General features: G+C 40.3%; 1 protein-coding gene across 2 annotated transcripts in view; it reads left to right on the top strand.

Moving 5' to 3' along the window:
- MAP3K20 (mitogen-activated protein kinase kinase kinase 20) overlaps nucleotides 1-22,894 on the top strand; it is a 61,820-nt gene that overhangs the window by 32,980 nt on the left and 5,946 nt on the right. Inside the window, exons 9-12 of one of the 2 annotated variants that reach the window (XM_081840741.1) lie at nucleotides 5,531-5,605; nucleotides 10,551-10,657; nucleotides 19,597-19,732; nucleotides 21,176-21,217. In XM_081840741.1, the coding sequence (XP_081696867.1) occupies nucleotides 5,531-5,605; nucleotides 10,551-10,657; nucleotides 19,597-19,732; nucleotides 21,176-21,217 (360 nt within the window). The remainder of the gene's footprint in view (nucleotides 1-5,530; nucleotides 5,606-10,550; nucleotides 10,658-19,596; nucleotides 19,733-21,175; nucleotides 21,218-22,894) is intronic. The other variant, XM_081840742.1, reaches the window with a different exon arrangement.

Here is a 22,894-nt window from a genome sequence, read left to right as displayed (position 1 = left end):
ACTAGTTTCTCAGTCTCAATTGTAAAACCTAGGGGTTTGTTCTTAGTGATGAAAGAAGCCATTGCGTCCAAGGTAGGGGAACAGTTTAACTCCATCTCCTGCGTTTAGGACATCTTTATACTGGCCGGGAGTTGATATATCTGTAAGAGACCTTCAGCTACTTCAACTTAACTCTCCCAGCAGGAGTCACTATAGTACAAGAAACTGCCACTTAGATGAGGATTTCAAAAATAAAAGAAGAAAAAATAGTTTAAAAAAGAGGGAAATTACAGTTTTGCCACCTACGTTCTCGGCTACATTGAAGATGAGATCCTCACTGGTACTGGTAAGGCTCTGCCATAGTTGCAAGCTTCCTCATGCGGTGTCTTTCCATTTCAAAAGAACTTCAGTGGCGTAAACACCCTTTGTACAGGGTCCCCAGCGTTGCTTTTCTTCTTCCTACAAATTGAGGCTTTCAGGTAGTTGAACATGTGAGCATTTATTTGAACGCATGGCTCCTTGATGTCAAAGACAGGAAGTACGGGATTTTCTTTCTTTCCCCCCACTAAAGGGAAAAAAAATTAAAGTTGTGGCTGTGTCACACACCAAGTATGGAAATCCTCTGTCTAGGCAGACTGGGAGGTTGTGGGTACGTTACTTAATAAAAAGCTACTTGGCTAAAAAGCGACAGCTCGGCTTCTTGAATTCTTTTATATATATAGCTGGCTTCCCCAATGGTTTTAGACTCTTTAAAGTGTTATTAGGGGAAAAAATATTCCTAGAAATACAGGTGGGGGTGAATTAATGTTTAAACCACCTTCTGCCTTTTAAAAGTTGTTATTGAATGTTAGGTTGGCTGTCCTGTCCGGGAATCCATATGGAACACCCAACTTAGTTGGGAATCTTTCCTTAATTCAGAACAACCTTATGCTTGTAACTTCCGACAGTATAAGTTTAGAATAATAAGGTGTAATCTGTATGTGTTCCATTTCTAAGCGTGAAGAAAAGCTTACTGCTTCAGCACAATATTTCTTCCCTTGGGGACGAGGCGATCGAGACACAAATTTCCTCCGTATACACCAGTGCTTTGGTTTCGTAGCTGGATACGGGAATCCGGTATATAAGATGTATAGTGTATACCATGTCGACCACTTAGATCGCTGCTCTGCTTAGTATGGACATGATCCAGCCAAAATTAGGCACTTCAAAAACCTCATTGGTTCCAGTGCTCAACGTTCTATGGAACATAGAACTATTGAACTTTATCTAGATTGACTATTCAGCCTGAAGTTTGCGTAGAAGAGGGAATGTGAGGGAATAATGTTAAATATATGAGTGCTGATTTTGATTTTAATGGGAAGCAAGGGCCTGCCAATTTCTTCAGTGGACTGGAAATGATGAATAAAAACCTCTAATTGTCATTGAGGAGTTATGTAATTTTTAGTGTCCGGACAATAGAGCAAAAGTTATGGTGCCCATGTTTTTGAATAGAACACTACAGTGACGTTTGGAAACTAATGTCACTGGGTAAGATTACCGTACTGATTCTGTTTTTGTTTTTTGTTTGTTTTTTTAAAAAATCTGATGGCAAATTGTTGCCTGCTTATTAAAGCTGTGAAATATTTGTGTTTCTTTCTAAGGTTTTAAAAATCCTAATAAATTGGTTAAGTGCTGTATGGTGTTTCTATGCAGACAGAATCACATGACAGTAGAGACTTCTGTCGACATAAGGTGGGAGAGAGGAGGAGGAGAGAGGTGGTTTTTGCCAATTTTCACCCTCACTCTAGGCCCTCTAGATCTGCTCCAGAGGGTTGGGGGACCCTCAGAACAGCATAGAAGGTAGTGGGGGGGGCTGCATAGGAGAGGCAAAGGTTTGCTGATGGAAGTCCCTGCTGGACAGAACTGGATCAACTCTGTATGTCTCGAAGGTCCCATCTGTACTATACACTTAAATCAGTATCATACCCTAAAGAATCCTGGGCACTGTGAGTTGTTAGGAGACCCCTGTCCCTATCCGGGAACTACACTTCCCAGAATGGTTAACAGTTAATCTCTCTTACCAGGGAACTCTGGGAATTGTAGCTCTGTGAAGGGAATAGGGGTCCCCTAACAACTCACGGAAACCTTAACAACTAACATTTCCCAGGATTCCTTGGGGGAAAGCCACAACTGTTTATAAAGTGGTACGGTACTGCTGTAAATACATAATTTAGATGGGGCCTGAGTTCCAAGTTCCCTCTCAGCTGTCAGTCTGCAAACTGTGTTTGTTTCCCTTTTAAAGCACATGTAACACAATTTAAAAGTTCATTACATCCTCCAGAGAACTGTAGTTCATGGGTGCTGGGAACTGTAGCTCTCTGAGGAGTTAACCTACAGTTCCCAGTGTTCTTTGTGGAAAGCAGTTTGCTTTAGATGTGCTTTGTGACCTAAAGTTTTCGCTATGGTGAGAGAACAACTAAACCTTAGTTTTGTCCCAGGCAAAATTCCTCTCTTGTTATAGTTAGAGCAGATTACAACCCTTAGAATGGTTGATTGTGGAAGTACACTGTTTATTAACTGTCAGGGCTCCTTTACCTTTACCTTTAATGAGTAATAATTAAGACTTTCAGGCTCGTCTATCGTGTAGGTTACAAAAAGAATGCTGAAGAATTTGCATCCTTCCTCAATTTAGAATATGTTTAAACCAGCATACATTTTATCCTCACAACCCTGAGACATAGATTAGGCTGAGAAATGGCAATTTGCCCAGTTCCAGCACATGAGACTCCTAGCTGGGGATCTGAACCCTTATTTCCATAATCCAGGTCCAGTACTCTGTTCATTAAACCATGCTGCCACTTAAGTGAAATATCGGTTCTTTAAATGACTTCTTCTTCATTCCACTAGAGTTTTTCTTGGTACTTACATGTTTTAAACTCCAAAACACAATCCTAATATAAAAGTTCATATTAGAGATGTCATTATCTAACATCAAATTACTACTTAGAAATGTCACTTTTATTAGAGTATGACACTCTTTGGGACCTGCTACCTATATATTACCTGACAAATAACATTCTACTCAAGTAAGATGGATGCAAGTGATGATTACATGTCTTTTAGTAACTCATTTTCCAACTCCTGGAACAGTGAGGGTTACAGACAAATGCCATTGCTAGACTATCAGTTGTATTTTTAGGCAAATGACTTGACTGAGTATCAAGTGTCATTGCTACTTTGTTTATGCCAAGTAGACTTCTTGAACATACTTTTGGTATAAAAGTTTTTCACATTTATGGTACTCATTATTTAATGATTGCATATTTGATTAGCACTTGATATGTATATTTTATGGGGTTTTTTTATCCCCTCCATAGCATTCTTTCCTGAGTTTGCATTTCATTCTTGCTTTTAACACATAGCCGTTCATAAATTCTTGCAGGTCCCATTACACTTATATAGATATCTGTTTTGTTTAGCTTACTTGACAAAGTGGCGTGCAGGTCATGACAACCTTAGGGAGCAATGTGAGTGGACAGAAGTTCAGATTTGATTGCTTTGTATAATTGGGTCAATTGTGTTAATCAATAGAATCTTTCTCAATGAAAAGGTTGGTTTTTTTAGATAGTTAATTGCATTACTGAAAGTGTGTAGACACATTCTTATATGTTGATCACAGCACAAAGATATCAGGTTTTTGTGCTTGTACACAAATCTGCTTTTGGCACTGCGTCTGCCTTCTGTAGCTAGGTTACTAATTGTTCACGTTGGCAGTAAGTATTTCAATCTTATGTCAATATTTGCAATATGAGAGTTTTCTTCCCACTCTTGAATAATGTTGTTATTTAAGGTCTTTGAGTATTTACATGTTAGTTATTCTTGCAACACTTAATTAGACTTCTTGTATGGCTTCATCAGTTCGTCAATAAATGTATGATGAAGGGTGACTTTAGCATTCTTATCCTACTAAATCTAAGGCCATGTACAGTTGTTTCTCTGAAGCATCAAAAATGACTTAACCCTTCCTTCTGCCATGGCATTAACCCTGCAGTAGTTTAACTACTCAAAAGTTCCATTTACTAGAAAAAATGGAGTATATACAAACAGAAAAATTGTGCTTAAGTATATTTGCTTCAGTTTTCTAATAAGCAACTGTAGCATCTTCCTTTAGTCCAATGCTGAACTAATGTTGACTAGATGTGGGTTCAGGCCTTCTTCAATTTCACTTTTAAGAGAATCTTAGCACTTATTTTGGCCAGAGACCATAGTAGGATACCCCGCTAATGAAAGTGTGTTATCATGACGGCTCTACAATATCTACATGGTACCTCTGCAAAGCCCAACAATACTAGTAACTCAATAAACAGGTTCTAAAACTCTTCTGATTTTACTCCTCTGTGTTTGGTTCATCTTGCCTTTCTTGATCATGGTAGTTTTCATCTACTAGAACGTTTGTTCAGAAGTTAGATTCTTATGCAACTTGTATTATTCATGGTTAACTGGGAGTGATAGTGGATTGCTCCAGTTAAGTAGGAACTTTGCTAGAAGACTGCTTAGCACAATCTAGCACTTTAGTTCAAAATAGCTAATGGACGCCAGTAAATATTAGTACACATACAAAACAGCTGATGAGAACTAATGTGAGATACTTGAACATGCGCTGCCCAAGGAAGGATTAATTGGAATAAGAACAATGAATAATATCTACTGCATTTGATGTTTGTGGTCTGTAGTTCAAATAAACTGAGCTTGTGCATGGGAAGAATACCATCTCAAATATATGCAGGGATGCAGAATTGGGAAAACCTTGGGAAATACATATACAGAGCTATATACAGTCAAAATAAGAACCTGTGGACTTGTGATTGAAATTAAAAATATTAGACGGATAAAATTATGGGAAAGTTTCCCTAGTACAGTTTTGAAGAGCCTGGTTTCCAGGCAGGAGAATAGTATATTAATGAACACTATAGAATGGAATTATTGTAATATCTTGGGGGTTTTCTCCTTTTCCAGAGATAGTATGCTGGATAAGGTTTGCTTCATACTCACACACTCAGAATTGAGAAGAGATTCAGAAGTTTCATATCTATTTATAAAACAACAAATTCTTGCCTCCTGAGTGTAAGAAACTCTCTAAGTTACATTAAGAGTGTGGTTGCTTCCAAGGAGGAAACCTCTAGAATGGTTAGAATTGGTTTGGGTGGCACATATAGAGGACCTATCTCAAACCATGAATTGTAAAATTCAGTGGTAAAGGATCCATCATTCTTGGTGCTAGGAGATAATCTCCCTGAGAAATGGCACAGGATCAGCTTGATTTGTCTCCAAACACAAACAATCTGTTCTACAGGCTTTTTGCCTATTCCCATGCTTGCTAATTCCTGTACTTTGTGGTATAGTTCCTTCCTTCCTTCCTTCCTTCCTTCCTTCCTTCCTTCCTTCCTTCCTTCCTTCCTTCCTTTTACTGAGAACATTGGAAGATCTGCTTTCATATGGGAGCTGGGGTTTACCTTCTGCTGCTCATTTCTAGTCCCTTGGTTGTCCAACTATTGTCTTGCTTCTATTACAGAGACTGACCATTCCAAGCAGTTGCCCTGGAAGCTTTGCAGAATTGATGCTCCAGTGTTGGGAAGCAGATCCAAAGGTATTTATTTACTGTTATCCACTGTTTGTTTTAACTGTACTGTTTTTTTAAAAAAACAAAACCCCAAAACCCTCCTGTTGCAGATGGGACACTAAATGTGAGATAAGAATTTTCCATTTGTATTATTTCATTTCATTTCCACGTACCACCCACCCTCTCTGCTGACACTGGATAAGTTTAAGGGAGCCAGGATTTCAGGTACAGAGCCTGCAATCCTATATGCACTTACGTGGGAGTAAGTCCCACTGAACTCATGTAATGGATTGCCTTGTGAATTATCTAGGTAAGCATATATTATCATCGGATTTAAGCAATGAACAAAACTTCATAAACACAATAATAATTATAAAACTATAACAAATTCCTTTTTTGTATCAATCATATATTATAAATTTTGTTAGCAGATGTTCTATTTTCTTTTAGCTTATAAACTGTTGAATTCAGGCACTGCAGAGGCCAGGATGCCCTCCAGTTCTTTAAATTTCACCCTTGAAAAGTCTTGATAAATGTTAGCTCAAAAATCTTCCCCTATATTGAATATCCTGTGCCCCTTAAACTTGCCCACATTTCATTGGGTGTCAGGATTGAGCTCCCACCCTCCCTCCCTTCCATTCTGAATAGAGGAAAGAGCTTATTTTTACGAGCGATCATAGTGTTGCCTCATGTAGGTGTCTTTTTCATGTTGTTGAAGATGCCTAATGGGGAAGGAGCATGCCCACACAATTTGGGTTCCTGTCCCTTTTTTTTCTCATTTAGGTGTGGCGGCCAGTTTGTGTTCAGCAGTCATTTTCTGTTACACCACATCCTACAGAGAGCCATTCTGTATTATGCTGCACGCCCCATGGCAGCCATTTTGTGACTGGTGCCCATTGAACTTCCTCAAAATTCCAAATGTTCCCACTGGCCCAAAAGGTTGGCAGGCCCTGAAGCAGACTGACCTTCTTCATATGGCCCAAAGCTTTTTTCAACAATACCATAACAACAATGAGCACAGTGATCTACTTTACATCTCCCCTCACCATGACCACCACAACCACCAACTCCTTTTCCAGTTATCAAGGTCCCATAATTTATTTACCTTATATTGCTAATAGTAATTTGATACAGTATTTCCCTACTAGATGAGTAATTTCAAATCTCACTTAAATGCTTAACTTTACACTTAATTCATATATATTTCTGGTGATCAATAAAGAGATATCCACTTGATTTCCAGTTTATCCCGTGATAATTATTTTTACCCTTGTGGATTTACCATTCAGGGTGGAGACATTCGACCCACATTTTAAAGCAAGCCAACCTAATTCAACTGTTCTAGACACAACTCAACTATCCATTAGATCACACACTTCTCCAAGTTTTGCAAAAGCAGTTTCCTTTCCAAAAATATGTCTACAGTATTATAGAACAAAAATGCGTTTTTGGGTGGGGCAAGGGAAACACATACAATTTTACGTGTCAATTTTTGCGTTGCTTAAAAAAAAAAAGAATGCATAAAACAAAACCTCGAAGGGACCTATCATTGAATGCATGTGACACCAACGCAGAACAGAAATAGTCCGTCCTGATGTACATTGTTCCAAATCTAAACTGGGATTGACTGATGTACTTTGAACCAGCAGGTGCCATGGTTGGTGCAAAGGAATCGAGGCTTTCCTCCATGCCCTCATTCACATTTATTACTGTGAGGCTGTAGCCACTCATTACCCATGTGGGAACCACAGGGAGGCACGAACTACTGAAGCAAGCCATTAGGACTCTACATTAGGAATCAATTATGGAATTATATCAACAGGTGGAAATCATATACTGCCAAGAATGCACCTGCTGCCATTGCTATCCTTCTGCTCCAAGCTGATTAACTGTAAACTATACAGTAGGGTCCTAAAAATGCGGGTTTTACAGGAGTAGTTGAGGGAAATAGCTGTGTGTGAACATGCAGAATAGACGTGGGATGAGGTGAGGGGAACGGCAACCGCTGAGCTCTAAGCAGTTGTCTTACAATTGTGTGCAAGGTGGACCAGAAATGACAGACAAAGAGATCCCTTCACCTAAACGTTGAATAGGCAGCTCTTGCATAGAAGAGCACTTGTCTCTTTTTGTTATACATTTGACATTTTTTTAATGTTGTTTGACATTTGAAATAAAGAAATTGTCTCTCTTTTATAATGCGAAAATCACTTGGATCTGCCTGGGAGAGACACCTCAGCATTGTTCCTAATTGTTTTTGTGCACTCGAATTAAAATGCACGTTTTAATTGCTGCATCTGTAATTTTAGCAGAAATGGTATAATTACAGGCGTGATGCAGAGAGAATGTGTATCATCCGTTTATTATGTATCCACATTTTGGTTTCAACCTTTTGTCTCAACCTTGTCTGGGGTCTGTCAGACAGACTAACGGAGGCGATGCTCTCTCTCGAGAAACATTTTAACTCTGACTTTTTCAGTTTTCAACAATTACCCCACTTTTTTCAGCATAACAAAGGAAGCAATGAAGGCAGAAGAAAATGCAAAGAACTTATGACTGCTTTGCCTGAGACAGTATTATTTTTTTTTTAACTTGAAATAATCAGGTCATCCTTGGTTATGTGGAGCACATTTTCCCCTTCTCTGTTTCTGGACTGCATTCTGACCCAATCTGCCTTGTAACCACAGTGCTAGAATTGGCACAGGGAGGCAAGGATGTTAAAAAGTTGCATAAATTTGCACACTCAACCCAAAAAACTTCTTGCGTACTACTATTTTATGATTTTCAAGGACCTGATTTGAAGATGTGGACAACAAATGTTCTATTTACCTATACAAAACTGAAATTTTATAAATAACTCCTCGTCTCTTTTGGTAACTTCTGTGTAAAGTGAATCCTATGTGCTTTTACAGAACAAAGGCTTCACACCACAAGAAAGAAAAACATGGCTGTATTCTGCATTTGTGTGGCTAACTTTCACAATGAAATGTCACTGTCATGCCTCATGAGGGCACACAAAACTTTTCCAAGTTTTGTCTGCTACTTTATTGTGCTAGGCCTCAGTGTTCTCACATGCTAGGAAGGTTTTCTTTATTACTTGTAGATTAGTTTGTTTTTGTAATTGTATTGTGAAAACTTCAATTAAAATAAAAAATCCCCATTACTATTTTAAATGTCACTTCAACAAACAAGCAGTCTCTTGATGTGTTAAACATTTTTGGTACTTATTTTTGATGCTTTCCCTCAGTTTTCATCCATATTCTTGTTCTAGGCCCTGAAATAAAGACGTAATTACAAGTAGCGTGCTACTTTGGTACTTATTTTTGATAATTTCCCTCACTTTTCATCCATATTCTTGTTCTAGGCCCTGAAATAAAGACATAATTAGAAGTAGTGTGCTTGCTTTTGATTAATCAGAATGGCCTCATGCTGAAGCAAATATATGAACTTTGTAAAACATTTTTTTATTTTAGGCCACAAATATAATCAATATTTATATCCCATTTTTTGACTGAACATGCCCAGAGTATATTCATAAAAACCATACAACAGCGTCATAAACATATAAGTGCAACTTACTAAAAGCAGTAACAGCAAACGCAAAATAACACTTTAAAGAAAACAAAAGCAAGGGTAAAAGATCATACACATAAAACTGGCAGCAATAAAACTAGGAGTTACGTGCAAAAAGCCTGTTGAAATAAGTGTTTTCAAATACGTATAGCAAAAGAGAATTGACAGAGCGATTGATTGGTTTTGAATAGAAGAACATTTCAGAGTTGCTACTCTGTCTTTCTAAAGGCTCTCTCATGCTCAATCCCTGAATATCCCAAGTTGGACCAAAAGTGCGTCTCTGGGTAGGCCTATATGGGAAGAAGCAGTCCCTAAACCATTTAGGTCTTTAAAGGTTAGAACCAGCACTATTGAACTGAGCCTTGAAGTGAATAGGAAGCCAGTGTTTGCATACAATGCTTGTGAGGCATACAAGGTTAGAGTTTGTAAAACTGATATTTAAAGTCTTCTTTTTTCTAAAAAAAATATCTGGACTTATTTTCCTTTCTTTATCTCAAGAACGTGGGTTCCTGCCATACAAGTGTATAATCTCTAGTATGAAGCCTTCCTATAGGGCTGCAGTTTCATTTTACATACATTGATTACCACATGGACATTATGGGAAGGTGTTTCAAATGCAGCATAAGGCAAATTTCTTTCTTTCTTTCTTTCTTTCTTTCTTTCTTTCTTTCTTTCTTATACACCACCCTATACTTGGAAGTCTCAGGTACAACATATAAAATCAAACCAAAAGGAACAACCCACAGGAACATTTTTGAAGACTGGGAAATGGCAAATTCTGATGTCCTTCCAACATTTATTTGCACTTATGTGCTGTATCCATGGTTAGGATTTCAAACCTTTAAGAAGCGGAAGAGACCTTAAAATCTGCAAATTCTTCCTCCTCCTCCTCCTCACCAAAGCCGGACTCCCTTTGAGCCAGCCTTTTCATATGAATTAATAGAATTAGAATTAAACATGATGTGCTGTAAGCAGAAATTTCGATCTTGTCAGAGGTGCCACTGAGGGAAGGGAAGGAACATTGGTCTCCATATTAGTTTCATTGGAGAAGTTCTCATCCTATTATCTGTGCTTGAGAAAAAATTCAAAAATAGGTTTAGGAGTCATTAGTTACCATAGCATTGCACATGAATAATAAAATTATATCTAAAAATAGAAGGTACATTCAGGACTTTTGCTCTGCTACAATTTTGAGACATTTTTTTCCCATGTGTAAAAACAAACAAACACCACCAGTTACATATTATAGATTTTTTTTCCTCCTTGAATTGCATATACATAATAATTATCTAGTCACCAATATGTGTTGCACTTGCAGCTTTCCTGGGAGAATTCCATCGTTAATGTGGTCCTAGAATGTATTTTCATCATGTTTAAAATATATGTACTTTTCCTCCCTCAGAAAAGACCGTCTTTCAAGCAGATCATTTCAATCTTGGACTCCATGTCAAATGATAGCAACCTCCCAGACCAGTGCAACTCATTCCTGCATAACAAGGCAGAGTGGCGGTGAGTCTAATGAATGTGAGATTGTGACAGGGGGTGGGATTAAAATGTTTTATGGAAGGCTAGAGATCCCAGTTGTCTGAATTCATGGCTTTTCTGACCTGAGTTCATTGCTTCTCGGTTGAATATGAAAGGAGTTTGACTCCACAAACGTTCAGTCCTGAACAATTGCCTCCTGAGGCAAGGACTTAATTTTGCAAACCCATCACAAATGGGTTCCAGGCAACAGTTTGTTTTTCCAAAGTAATTTTCCTTAGAAAACAGTAAAACCAGATTAAATGGATGGATTGGCTTTTTGATTTCCACAGCATTCACAACATGCTGTGAACATGCATGCATGCATGCATACATGAAGAGCACAGATCCCACAATAAACACTTGTCTGAAAGCCCCTGAGTACAAACTTCATATGAAGGAGCACCTCCACCCCTATCGTTCAGCCTGGAAACTGAGATCCAGCACCGAGGGCCTTCTGGCAGTTCCCTCATTGCAAGAAGTGAGGTTACAGGGAACCAGACAGAGGGCCTTCTCGGTAGTGGCGCCCACCCTGTGGAACGCCCTCCCTTCAAATGCAAAGGAAATAAACAGCTATCTTCTCTTTAAAAGACATCTGAAGGCAGCCCTGTTTAGGGAAGTTTTTAATATTTAAATCTGTATTATTTTTAACACTTGATTGGAAGCCGCCCAGAGTTGCTGGGGAAACTCAGCCAGATGGGCGGGGTATAAATAATAAATTATTATTATTATAAATGACAGAAAGTTCTTCTAGTTGCTTGAGTTCAAGTTGAGAAACCTTGTTTGATTTGCATTCACCAGAAGTTACTGTTTCTATTTATTTTTAACAATTTCTAACTGGGGGCTTTTTTCACAGTTGTACTGTTAGTCTACTGAACCTAAGAGTTGAGTCAGAATTTTGTACAGAGATAGGCACACTAATGAACTCTGCGTTGGACGTGGCCTTGGTGCATCCAATACAAAACACTCAACGACACCAACTACAACTAAGGACGCACCTACCCTTCTGCTCGTCCCATGCCATAAAAGCTGGGGTTTGAGCTGTTTTCTGCTTGTTCCACCGCTTTCTCACAGAGAGCCCGCTCTTTAGTGCTAAATTGAAACAAACGGCACTTCGTAGAAAACCCAATTGTTGTTTGTTCCGATTCAGTGCTAAAGATCGAGGAAAGTGGGGCGGCCTAACAGAGCTTTGTGATGCCAACACACCATCACAAATGCAATGCATTTCAACAGTATGGGGAAGTCAGGAGACCTACATTCTACCACTAAACTGTTTCATCGTTGATAGTAGATTTGGTCTTGCTCTTGTCTTTATTGTTGTGATACTACTTGGTCTGCCCCCCCAAAAAGTGTTTTTGACATTCTAAGGTCCTTACCCTTAAACACAACTTATTTAAATTTATTGTTTTATTTATTTAAACAATTTATATAGCGCTTAACTTCAGTCATCTCTAAGCAGTGTACAAGACTTAAGTGATCCCTGTTCTTTTCTGCGCAATACAGATTGTGACATCACCACCTAATAATTACAAAATAATCAGGGTTGGAGGATGGGCTGATTATATTCAGAAGAGTAAGCAAGATGTTAATGTGCATCAAGTTCACAGTTCAGCACTTTTTAAGGTCCATTGTACTTATTAATGAAGGCTGTACTTTTTGGGGTGGGGCAGGAGATGGTGTGTAAAATTAAACACTAAACATTAAAATTTATGGTCATATTAGAAAGGCCTCTGCCTCCATAAAGAGGGCTAGGAATAGCAAACGGCAGAGTTCTAAACTTCTGATGCCGTGGAATTGAAACTAAATTCTAAAGTTCAGAAGCAGAATTTTATTGCAACATTTTTTTATCTCTGATTTGGACATTTTTCATGCACTCTCTTCCAGCACTCTTTCATTTTTCCCTGTTCTTCTTGAAAGGTCACCACTGAGAATAAGCAGATGAATTGGTTGGTTTATCAAGCACCCAATGGGCTATAATGTTTGACTTGACTTGACTCTCAGTAAACCCAGCATGCTTCTTGTTTCTGCGGTGGTTCCATGGATCCCGGTGCAAGTGACGGCTGAGCTCAAACTCATTGACACTTTCCACTTTGGGTCCAGCATTAACGGCATTCATAGGTGCTAAAAGTCTCCCTCGCTGCATGGTTCTCAGCATGTTTTCTCAGAAGCCCTGCTGTGCTCGGTGGTATTTTTATGGGAGTCAGTGTGCACAAGGCAGCCTCTGTGTACCTTTTGAAAACGTCGTTATATCCGTCTTACAGATAAAACATTAAAGCAGGTCTGCTTAGTGTGCTTTGAAGGCCTTTTGAACGGAGAGCTGTGCAAGCAGAAGGATTGTAACCCAGGGATCCTTGCAGGAGTCTAAATTAAGAACCTTTGGCCATTCTCCAGATTAATGTGGAGCACAATTTAATAACGTACTAAATTGTTATGGGCCCGCCTCTCTCTAAAAGAGAGAGAGAGAGCGCAGGGGAAAATCCACAGGAAGAGTATAGAGTGGTTTAAAGATGTAAAGGGTTTTAAAAAAATAAAATAAAAGATTTATAGAAACAGGGTGTATCAAAACAAAACATCCTAAACTCAAGAGAACTTTAGAAGTGGACTGATAACAAGAGAATTTTATTGCATGGGTGGAAAAAGTGAGCACAAGATCGGAAGTTTGAGCCAAGTCACATGGTCAGAATATAAATAGCCTCTTTCAGAACAGACATTATTCTCCCACTGAATCAGCAGAGCTTGGCAGTAAGCAGCATTTGGGAAGAGTTAGAATGCTTTGCGCCATCTTCTGTTGAAAAACGGAAACTGCACCACAGAACTTTGGATCACACTCAAAGCTTCCTATGAAACATACTTTTCAGCCTAATCCCAAACATGCTCACTTGGAAGTACCAATTCCCGCCGTTTTCAACGGCACTTACTACTTAAGAAATGCGCTTTTTGCATTTGCAGCCTTTTGAGTTCCATTCATATTTAGCTTTTCAAGATGAAGCAATGCATCCTGCGCTCCTCTTTCCTGTTGCATAAACAGGGAAATATTTGCAAACGGCCAGAAGTGCATTATCAGCACACATCTGAATGCAAAAGCATGCAAATAGCACGTATAGGTTTCAAAAACTTAGCAAATGCTGTTAAAGCAGTAGAACTGATTTGAAGCATTGGAAGATGTTGACAGTGTGTAGTTTTCACTGCATGTCAGACTTCTGGAATATGCAGAAATGACTAGTTGAGATGAAAAAAATAATTAAAAAAATTGCATCTTAGGTTTTGGTAGGTGAGGCAAGCTAGTCTCGTTTTGCTACACGTAATTACTGTTTTTCTGCTGTCAGATGTGCAGGATCAAGCCAATGTACCAGGTTCCATAGTTGTCATTATGATGTATCTGAATTGCTTGTGGATATTCCTGCTGTACTTAGGCCCAGCTCACATGTAATACTAAACCCAAACTAGCTTGGCAACAGCAAGCAGGCTGCTTCATTTCCTCCCTTGATTCTGCTGCTGTTTCACTATGGTTTGGCATAGTAAAAGGTAAAAAGGTAAAGGACTCATGGACGATTAAGTCCAGTCAAAGGTGACTATGGGGTTGCAGCGCTTATCTCACTTTCAGGCCGAGGGAGCCGGCGTTTGTCCACAGACAGCTTTCTGGGTCATGTGGCCAGCAGGACTAAACTGATTCTGGCTCAACAGAACACCATACAGAAACCAGATCGCATGGAAACGCCGTTTGCCTTCCCACCGCAGCGGTACCGATTTATCTACTTGCACTGGTATGCTTTCGGACTGCTAGGTTGGCAGGAGCTGGGACAGAGCAGCGGGAGCTCACCCCGTCGCGGGGATTCGAACCGCCAACCTTCCGGTCGGCAAGCCCAAGAGGCTCATTGGTTTAGACCACAGCGCCACCTGCGCCCTTTACCTTTACCTTCAATCATATACTCAGGATGGTTTTCAAAAAGAATAAAACAATTAATAAAACAAACTAATTCATTTGCCATTTTACAACCACCACCACCATGGTTGTTTAGACCACAGCAGCACCTTTACCTTTGGCATAGTGTTACATACCAAACCATAGGGCAGCAAACCTCTTGTGGCTTGTTTGGCAGAGACGTGCCCAGGTTTGCACTTTGCCAAACTGTGCCTTCACTCGCAATCAGTGTAGTGGCAGGAAGACTGGAGGACAAGTGAAGCAGTCATGTGTTGTTTTTTTCTGTGGGTTCCCATGTTCTTGTTTCTTCTGCCTAAGACATGGTTTCACTTAATGTCCCATGCAAACAAGGCTCAAGTCTTCTATGGCAATTCATGCTGTCACAGAGACAGCCACTTATGCCACAGTGCCAACACAATATTCTAGATATGGTTTTTTTTTAAAAAAAAAGTTGTTCTTTTGAAATGGAAGTTTGTGGTTTCTAACCATTGGGTCTCAGGGATATTTAAAGGCAATATGATCTTTATAAGCATACTGTATAAATGTCAGGAATCAGAACCAAATTGCAAAGTTTCCCCCTTGTTATTGTTGGTCTGGGGAAAAAAGCAAATGCTATCAAAATGGCATTGTGTAAAAGAACATTTGTGTGGTTTTTCACTTTTATTTCAATTTTTATCCAAAGTCTCACTAAGAAGTGTGGGGCAGCTTCCAGATACATGGACATATTTAATATTTATAAGTTTGCTTTGAGCCATTTTTTAAATAAATAAAGCAACTAAATAATAATAATAATATGCAAAACATTAATAACAAAAAAAAAGTTCATGGATTTTAAAAATATACAAAAGCACAGTTCCCAATTATAAGTATATAAAAGCACAGTGTCCCTGGTTATTAGATGCCTGTTAAAGTAGGGGGAAAGCTCATAATATTTTTAAGGATTTTTGCTTTTATTTGAGATATTGCTGATACGTTTGCCAGAGCACAATATAAAAGTACAGTATCAAGTAAACAGATTTCCACCTTTAGCCTTACATAAACAGATTTCCACCTTTAGCCTACATAAAAATGAACTGCAATAGTGGAGTGATCTGAGTTGTGGAGAAACAAGCCACATTAATCTGCAAGAACCACTGAAATAAACAGAATACACATTCTCAGTAATGTTAGATGCAGATCGCTAAACTTGTGGAGTAACAGACTCATTAACTGGGCAATGTACAGGAGCCTTCCATTTAATTACACTGTTCTATTATTATGCTTTTTCTTTCTTTTTTAGAATGCAGCTGTTTCCCCCCCCCGAGTCTGACCTTTTATTATACAGAAGTTTTTGCCTAATGAAGGGAGATAATTATAGTACATACAGAGTATGATTTTGACATATGGAAAGCGGTTGTTTCCAAGACTTTCCTAGGGCAGTGATTTACTTAAAACTGGATAGCATCTTCATAAAGTTTTAAAATGGATAGATGCATGCATTTAAGTGATACAAATAAAGACAACTTGTGTTCTTCTTTTGTACTCTGCAACTGATAATGGGGTTTATATTGTTTTTTTTACAGGGTTGTTGTTGTTGCTGTTGTAAAATGGCAAAGGAATTAGTTTGTTTTATTAATTGTTTTATTCTTTTTGTAAACCACCATGAGTAATGACTGAAGGTAAAGGTAAAGGACGCAGGTGGCGCTGTGGTCTAAACCAATGAGCCTCTTGGGCTTGCCAATCGGAAGGTCGGCAGTTCAGATCCCTGCAACAGGGTGAGTTCCCGTTGCTCTGTCCTAGCTCCTGCCAACCTAGCAGTTCGAAAGCACACCAGTTCAAGTAGATAAATCAGTACCACTGCGGTGGGAAGGTAACCTGCGTTTCCGTGTGCTCTGGTTTCCGTCACATTGTTCTGTTGAACCAGAAGTGGTTTAGTCCTGCTGGCCACATGACCCGGAAAGCTGTCTGTGGACAAACGCCCGCTCCATCAGCCTGAAAGCGAGATGAGCGCCGCAACCCCATAGTTGCCTTTGACTGGACTTAACCATCCAGGGATCCTTTACCTTTTACCGTTACCTATATGACTGAGTGCTAATGTGTGTGTACATGTATATATATACTGCACAGTATATTCCTGAAGAGAATGAAGTGTCTTCATTAATTCAAGATGCACTTACACTTCTTCAGGTTACTTCTTCCACAATGACCTGCCCCAAGTTTCCATCAAGTTTGACCCTTCCATCTATATTCTGTTGCCTTGCAGTGCAGCATCTGCCAATTTAGGACTTAATTAGGTGTTGTGCTTCTTGGCCTCCTCTTCTGCATAATGTCTTGCGCCGATTAAGACGTGCAGGATGACATCATTACGCTACCTATTGCCCCATCTCTACCTTATGGCGTTGGCTGCATGGATGGGGAGCGTGTACGGTGTCAACAACACGTCACGCTTCTGTTTCCCGAACCATACTAGAAAGATGGGACAAAGAAATGCAGAGGGACAGCAGTCCCATGTCTCTCACAATGCCACGTTAAGTTCTTAGAATTACATTTGGATCGGGGCATATAACAGATTACTAAATGGATTGATGTATTTTACTTGGTGACACTGGGGTTGCATGTCATGCTCTTTTGCCTTTTTTTGCCAAGGCTATTATGGGTTATGGGTCGTTTCGGTGCCGGGCTTATAATTCAGGCACAACACGAGCTTGGCAGTGAATGGGCGTCATGGCTGGTTAGGAAAGATATCTGAAAAACAAGTAGGGGAAGGCGCAGGGGAAAATGACGCTAGCATGGCCACCTGAAGAGACAGGGATCGCCAGAGTTTCAAAAACTCATGAGTGGAGTTTCTCAAAGTTATTTAACAGGGGGGGGGAAACCATGAATAGCCTTAGTTGTACACGACAGGTATACTAAAGAGTGAAAATGAGGATTAGATATAATGAATATGGAGGCTTACATTTTCTTTTCTTTTTGAAGGTGTTATGTGAAGCTGCTTAACAAACAAAAACTATCTTTCAAAAAAGTTAAAGTTTCTTTTTGAGCTATTTGATTCCCCCCCCCCATAAAATTATTTTGCAGCACAATTTTATGCATATTTACTTGCAAGTACCGTAAGTACAGTGGGACGTATTCTTATGTCAATATGCATAGAAACTCATTAATTGTTAATGATTAACAATTAATCATTGGTTTTTATTTTTTATTTATTTCAAATGCATACTCTGCCATTTGGGGCCGACTATGGCTGTCGAAGCAGCTCACAATGTGTGCTTTAAATAGATAGCACCAGATGGAACTTTCCATATCAGTTCAGTTTAAATAGGGAAAGTGTTTGGCTCCAGATACCTGCAGCACCCTGGCTGAGCGAGGGTGATGTCATCTGTTGGAACAGCCTTCTGTGCCCAGATCCCTTTACAGATTAGATCCCTATGTGCAAAAAGGGCACAGGGCAGGTTGTTGCCCATGGTGCAGTGGGATTATGGAGAAAGTGCCAAGCATACAAATTAGTACAGTATTGTCACCTTTACCTGTTTGGTGTATTGGGAGACCTTATTTCATGTGAAGAGGTAGGGAGCTCACTGCATAAAAGATACCTGGATTGTGGCTACAGCACACCAGCGTGTTTATGTTCAGTAAACACTGATATGGGCTTAAATATTGAATATTCAGTGTCCCCAATCTATCTGAAATCTGTATGGGTTTTGTCCAACTACCAGAGTTTCAGCAGGACTTTACCCCTGCACATGGACCCAGAAGTAAGCGTCACTTCGTTAATAATAATAATAATAATAATAATAATAATAATAATAATAATAATAATTTTATTATTTATACCCCGCCCATCTGGCTAGGTTTCCCCAGCCACTCTGGGCGGCTTCCAACAAAATATTAAAATACAGTAGTCCATCAAACATTAAAAGCTTCCCTAAACAGGGCTGCCTTCAGAGGTCTTCTAAAAGTCAGGTAGTTGTTTATTTCCTTGACATCTGATGGCAGGGCATTCAACAGGGCGGGCATCACTACCGAGAAGGCCCTCTGCCTGGTCCCCTGTAACTTGGCTTCTCACAGTGAGGGAAGCGCCAGAAGGCCCTCGGCACTGGACCTCAGTGTCCGGGTAGGACGATGGGGGTGGAGACGCTCCTTCAGGTATACCGGACCGAGGCCGTTTAGGGCTTTAAAGGTCAGCACCAACACTTTGAATTGTGCTCAGAAACATACTGGGAACCAATGTAGGTCTTTTAAGATAGGGTCTCAGACTGCATACCACATGGAAAAATTCAAAATATAAAACTGGAAAAAAACAGGGAGGCGACCAAGCCTATCTATGATGTGATATTATTTTACTTGGAAATGTGTGGGGGGGTTTTTTTAAGCTCTTTTCCTTTTAAAGTGGAGAAGTGTTTGCAATGTAGGTATTTGCAATGGGGTGGGGGGAAATGGCTGGGGGCCAGGAAATTGAAACAGTATGAAGTGGTAAAATGGACCGCTGCACTGCATACTGTACACAGGTGGTGGTGGGGGGTGGAATCACGTTTCTGAGTGCTCCTCTGTGCTAAAAGCTCCTCGCAAGTAGAAAACCACCACATAGCATGCAAATCTTTCTCCTTGATATGCTAGCTTTCTGTTTGCATATCGTTTTCCCCAACATGAAACTACTCATCCATGGTCTGAAATGGTGCCTCTCAAGTCCAAGGAGTTCTGTTGCATTTGAAGGCACAACTTTATTTCATTCAACTGAAGTAAAATGTAGTTTACAAACAACACCATCAAAACCCAGGGTTTAAACACCTTTCCTTTTTTTTTAAAAAAGCGTGATACCTTCTGGGCTTTATTGTCTAGTGCGAACATTTTCTGTTGTGTTTATGGTTCAGAAAACTCTCTCTTGGTGGTAATTAAATGTCCTGCTTGAGTTAGTACTGCACTTTTCACCCTTTCACGTTTAATTAATATTCACGTGGAAAACTTTTCATGAACAATTTGTATTTGTCAGGAGAAAGACGTGACCTAACAAATTGTCTCCCTGCAGATGTGAAATAGAGGCAACGTTAGAGAGGCTAAAGAAACTGGAACGTGACCTGAGCTTTAAGGAGCAGGAGTTAAAAGAACGGGAGAGGCGGCTGAAGATGTGGGAGCAAAAACTAACCGAACAGTCCAACACACCTGTGAGTACATACAAGGCTTTGAATCTTTTATCGTACATCGCAGTAGAATTTGGATACTCCCAACGAAAGCTGGACCCAAAGACCTCAACGGGCTGCGCTCACCAAAGTGGGATTGTGGGGGGTCTCCTCCTTCTCCCGCCCTCCACTTTGAACAGCAGCAGGGGTGACCGGCAGGTGGGTTGGGTGCTGCACACCTGGCTTTCCGACAGCTGCACTGATGTGTTTATCAGGATGGAAAGATGGCAGGAAGGTTGGTGCAGCAGCTGGGTTGGACCTGCCCCTGCCCCTGAGCACCAGACTGCCATGTTCTGTTGCCTTTTGAAACCTCCCTCGCTTTCAAATGTGGTTTGTCCTACAGCAAGGGTTGTTGCCGTTTGAGAATCAAAGCTCCCTCGGAACCAGCTCTAGTTGTAGTTCTTTGAACTCCTGCAAAAGTGTGTCTTAACATTCTGCTGAAGAGTGGGGCATCAGATATTTTAAAGAAGTGTGGCTATAGCATGTTGCCTCCATTAGTTAAGTACATCCTGAAACATTCCATCTAGTACGTTATAAAAATGAAGACCATAAATGCGGTTGTTCTAGCTAACTCCTGGCTAATAATGGAGGGAGGGGGACCCACAGCTGCATGTAGATCACACTACCGGTGTGTGGGAAGCCCTGGTACAGGGGGCCCTTAAACACCGTTCACTTTCAGACCACTATTGCTATTTTTGTTTCAATTGGAATGCCACCAATATATATGCTTACGAATTCCAAAATAATAATAATAATAATAATAATAATAATAATAATAATAATATGTATACCCCGCCCATCTGGCTGGGTTTCCCCAGCCACTATGGGTGGCTTCCAACAGAATATTAAAATACAGTGGTCTATTAAACATTAAAAGCTTCCCTAAACAGGGCTGCCTTCAGATGTCTTCTAAAAGTCAGGTAGTTGTTTTTCTCTTTGATATCTGGTGGGAGGGCGTTCCACGGGGGGGGGGGGGTTCCACTACCGAGAAGGTCCTCTGCCTGGTTCCCTGTAACTTGGCTTCTCGCAGCGAGGGAACCGCCAGAAGGCCTTTGGAGCTGGACCTCAGTGTCCGGGCAGAACGATGGGGGTGGAGACGCTTCTTCAGGTATACTGGACCGAGGCCATTTAGGAACGTAAGGTTCCAAGTCCCTGCGTGTGCTTTAATATGCTCTTGCACAGATATTCTCCTCCCAGTGGGAGGAAGGAGAATACCCAGGCATGCAACGAAATGCATGGTCAGATCAACTTCCTCCATTGAAGTGAATGCTGATGCCGCTCCATAAAGTGTAGCCCTGTGTGGGCATCAGGGTTCATTCACCTGCTAGCGAAATTTTGGAATAATTGCAATTTTAAATGGGCAACCATAGCAATATTTAGGATTACCAATACTCTCTATTATACTTACATTCCACTTTTCCTCCCAAGAGGCGCAGAGCATCTGACTGGGAGTCTTTCTGGGATGTCTACGTAAGACACTGACCAGGCTGCGATCTGCTTGGCTTTAGTAGTGTGCTAGCATAGCTGCCTTCAGACTGTTTTTATGGGTCACATATTCTTAGAATATGAATAAATGAATAATGAACAGCCTGAAAAATTGCATATATATACAATTTTTTTTATTAAAAAAAAAGTGATTGGATTCCATTTGCAAAATCAGAAATTACGTTACTATAAGATTTGCTGCATATAGTAGAGCCGGGCCCTTAAAATAGTCTGGTGCAGGAAGGAGGTCGAGGAATCTCTATGCCAGTGGTGGAGGCACAGTCCAAAGCAAGGCTTGCATATGGGCAACGGATCTTTGCTGCTGGACGTATTAGACATTCCACAAAAGTCGATATATAAATAAAGCGCAAAACACAAGTAACATTTTCTGCGTCATCTTGATTAGGGAGTGAAATCATACGCCCAAGGAAAGAGTGCAAGACTGACAACTGACCATAGAAATGTATATATATACTATATATGATTGAACAGTTTTACCGTAGCATTTTGCGGCATTTGTAAATAAGCTGCAGGCCTTCCTATTTGCATTATTCCATTGTGTTGCATTTTACTGCCCCCCCCCAAAAAAAACCCCAGTGGGCGCTAATTGACTTTCTTCCCCCACCACCAAAGGGGGGGGGAACCCACCCAACATCCATTTGATCCAACGTTGATAGATTCTGCATCTTTTGCCATGTGTTGCCCTTCTACGATTGCCTATAGCTCACAGGTTGTAATCACTGTTTAATTTTAGTACCTATTTTGGCCTGTTCACTGTTTTTGCACCTTCTTTCTGAGGCACAGCTTAATGACATCTATATGAATCACGCTGCATGTGTATTCCAGCTGTGAACATGTAGTAGCATATAATGATGAAGCACAGATTTTTCCCCAGAAGCAAGGTTCTCTGTGTTCTCAGTAGGCAGCTGGTAGGCTCCCTTTAATGTCTGCGAAGATCCAGTAGCTAAGATATGGGCCATCACCTACATGGTGCACAGCATGAAACATAGCCCTAATGAGCCAGTCTTCCCGCAAGCAAGGCTAGCAAGGATTTTTATGCTGCACTTGCTTATCGCTTCTACTGTTCACCGGCTGGCTTTGCTGAGCGAAGGTGTTGTGGCGAGGCCCCATTGTGCTTAGCATAAACCTCCTTTTTGTAGGACATTAATACAACTCTCCTTTTTTTACAAGTAGGGACAATTCTATCAGCAGAGAAGACTTAAGATAATGCAGAAAGTAGAGTGCCTTTCAAACTTCTTAAATGGATTGTCACGCAGCTGAAAGAGCATCTGTCAGATTTTTTGAATAATGAAAACTCTTGCTGTTTCCTTGACTTGCCTCCGTCTCCACCCCCCATTTTGCTTTATTTCTTAAGAATTTTAACTTCAGAACTCTTCTATACACAAAAACAAATCCTAGATACGTTGACATTAGAAAGGACGCAAATGTCCTCTGCTGTCCTGTGAAAATGGCTGCCGTTGTTGACAAGAGGTCTATATTCTTTCTTCATGACAGTAGAACAGGCGTAGGCAAACTCGGCCCTCCAGATGTTTTGGGACTACAACTCCCATCATCCCTGACCACTGGTCTTGTTAGCTAGGGATGATGGGAGTTGTAGTCACAAAACATCTGGAGGGCCGAGTTTGCCTATGCCTGCAGTAG

The sequence above is a fragment of the Podarcis erhardii genome, assembly GCF_964252035.2.
Source record: "Podarcis erhardii genome assembly, chromosome: 1".
NCBI classification, from domain to species: Eukaryota; Metazoa; Chordata; class Lepidosauria; order Squamata; family Lacertidae; genus Podarcis; species Podarcis erhardii.
The sequence above is the reverse complement of the archived record's forward strand: the minus strand, read 5'-3'. Positions and strand labels throughout refer to the sequence as shown.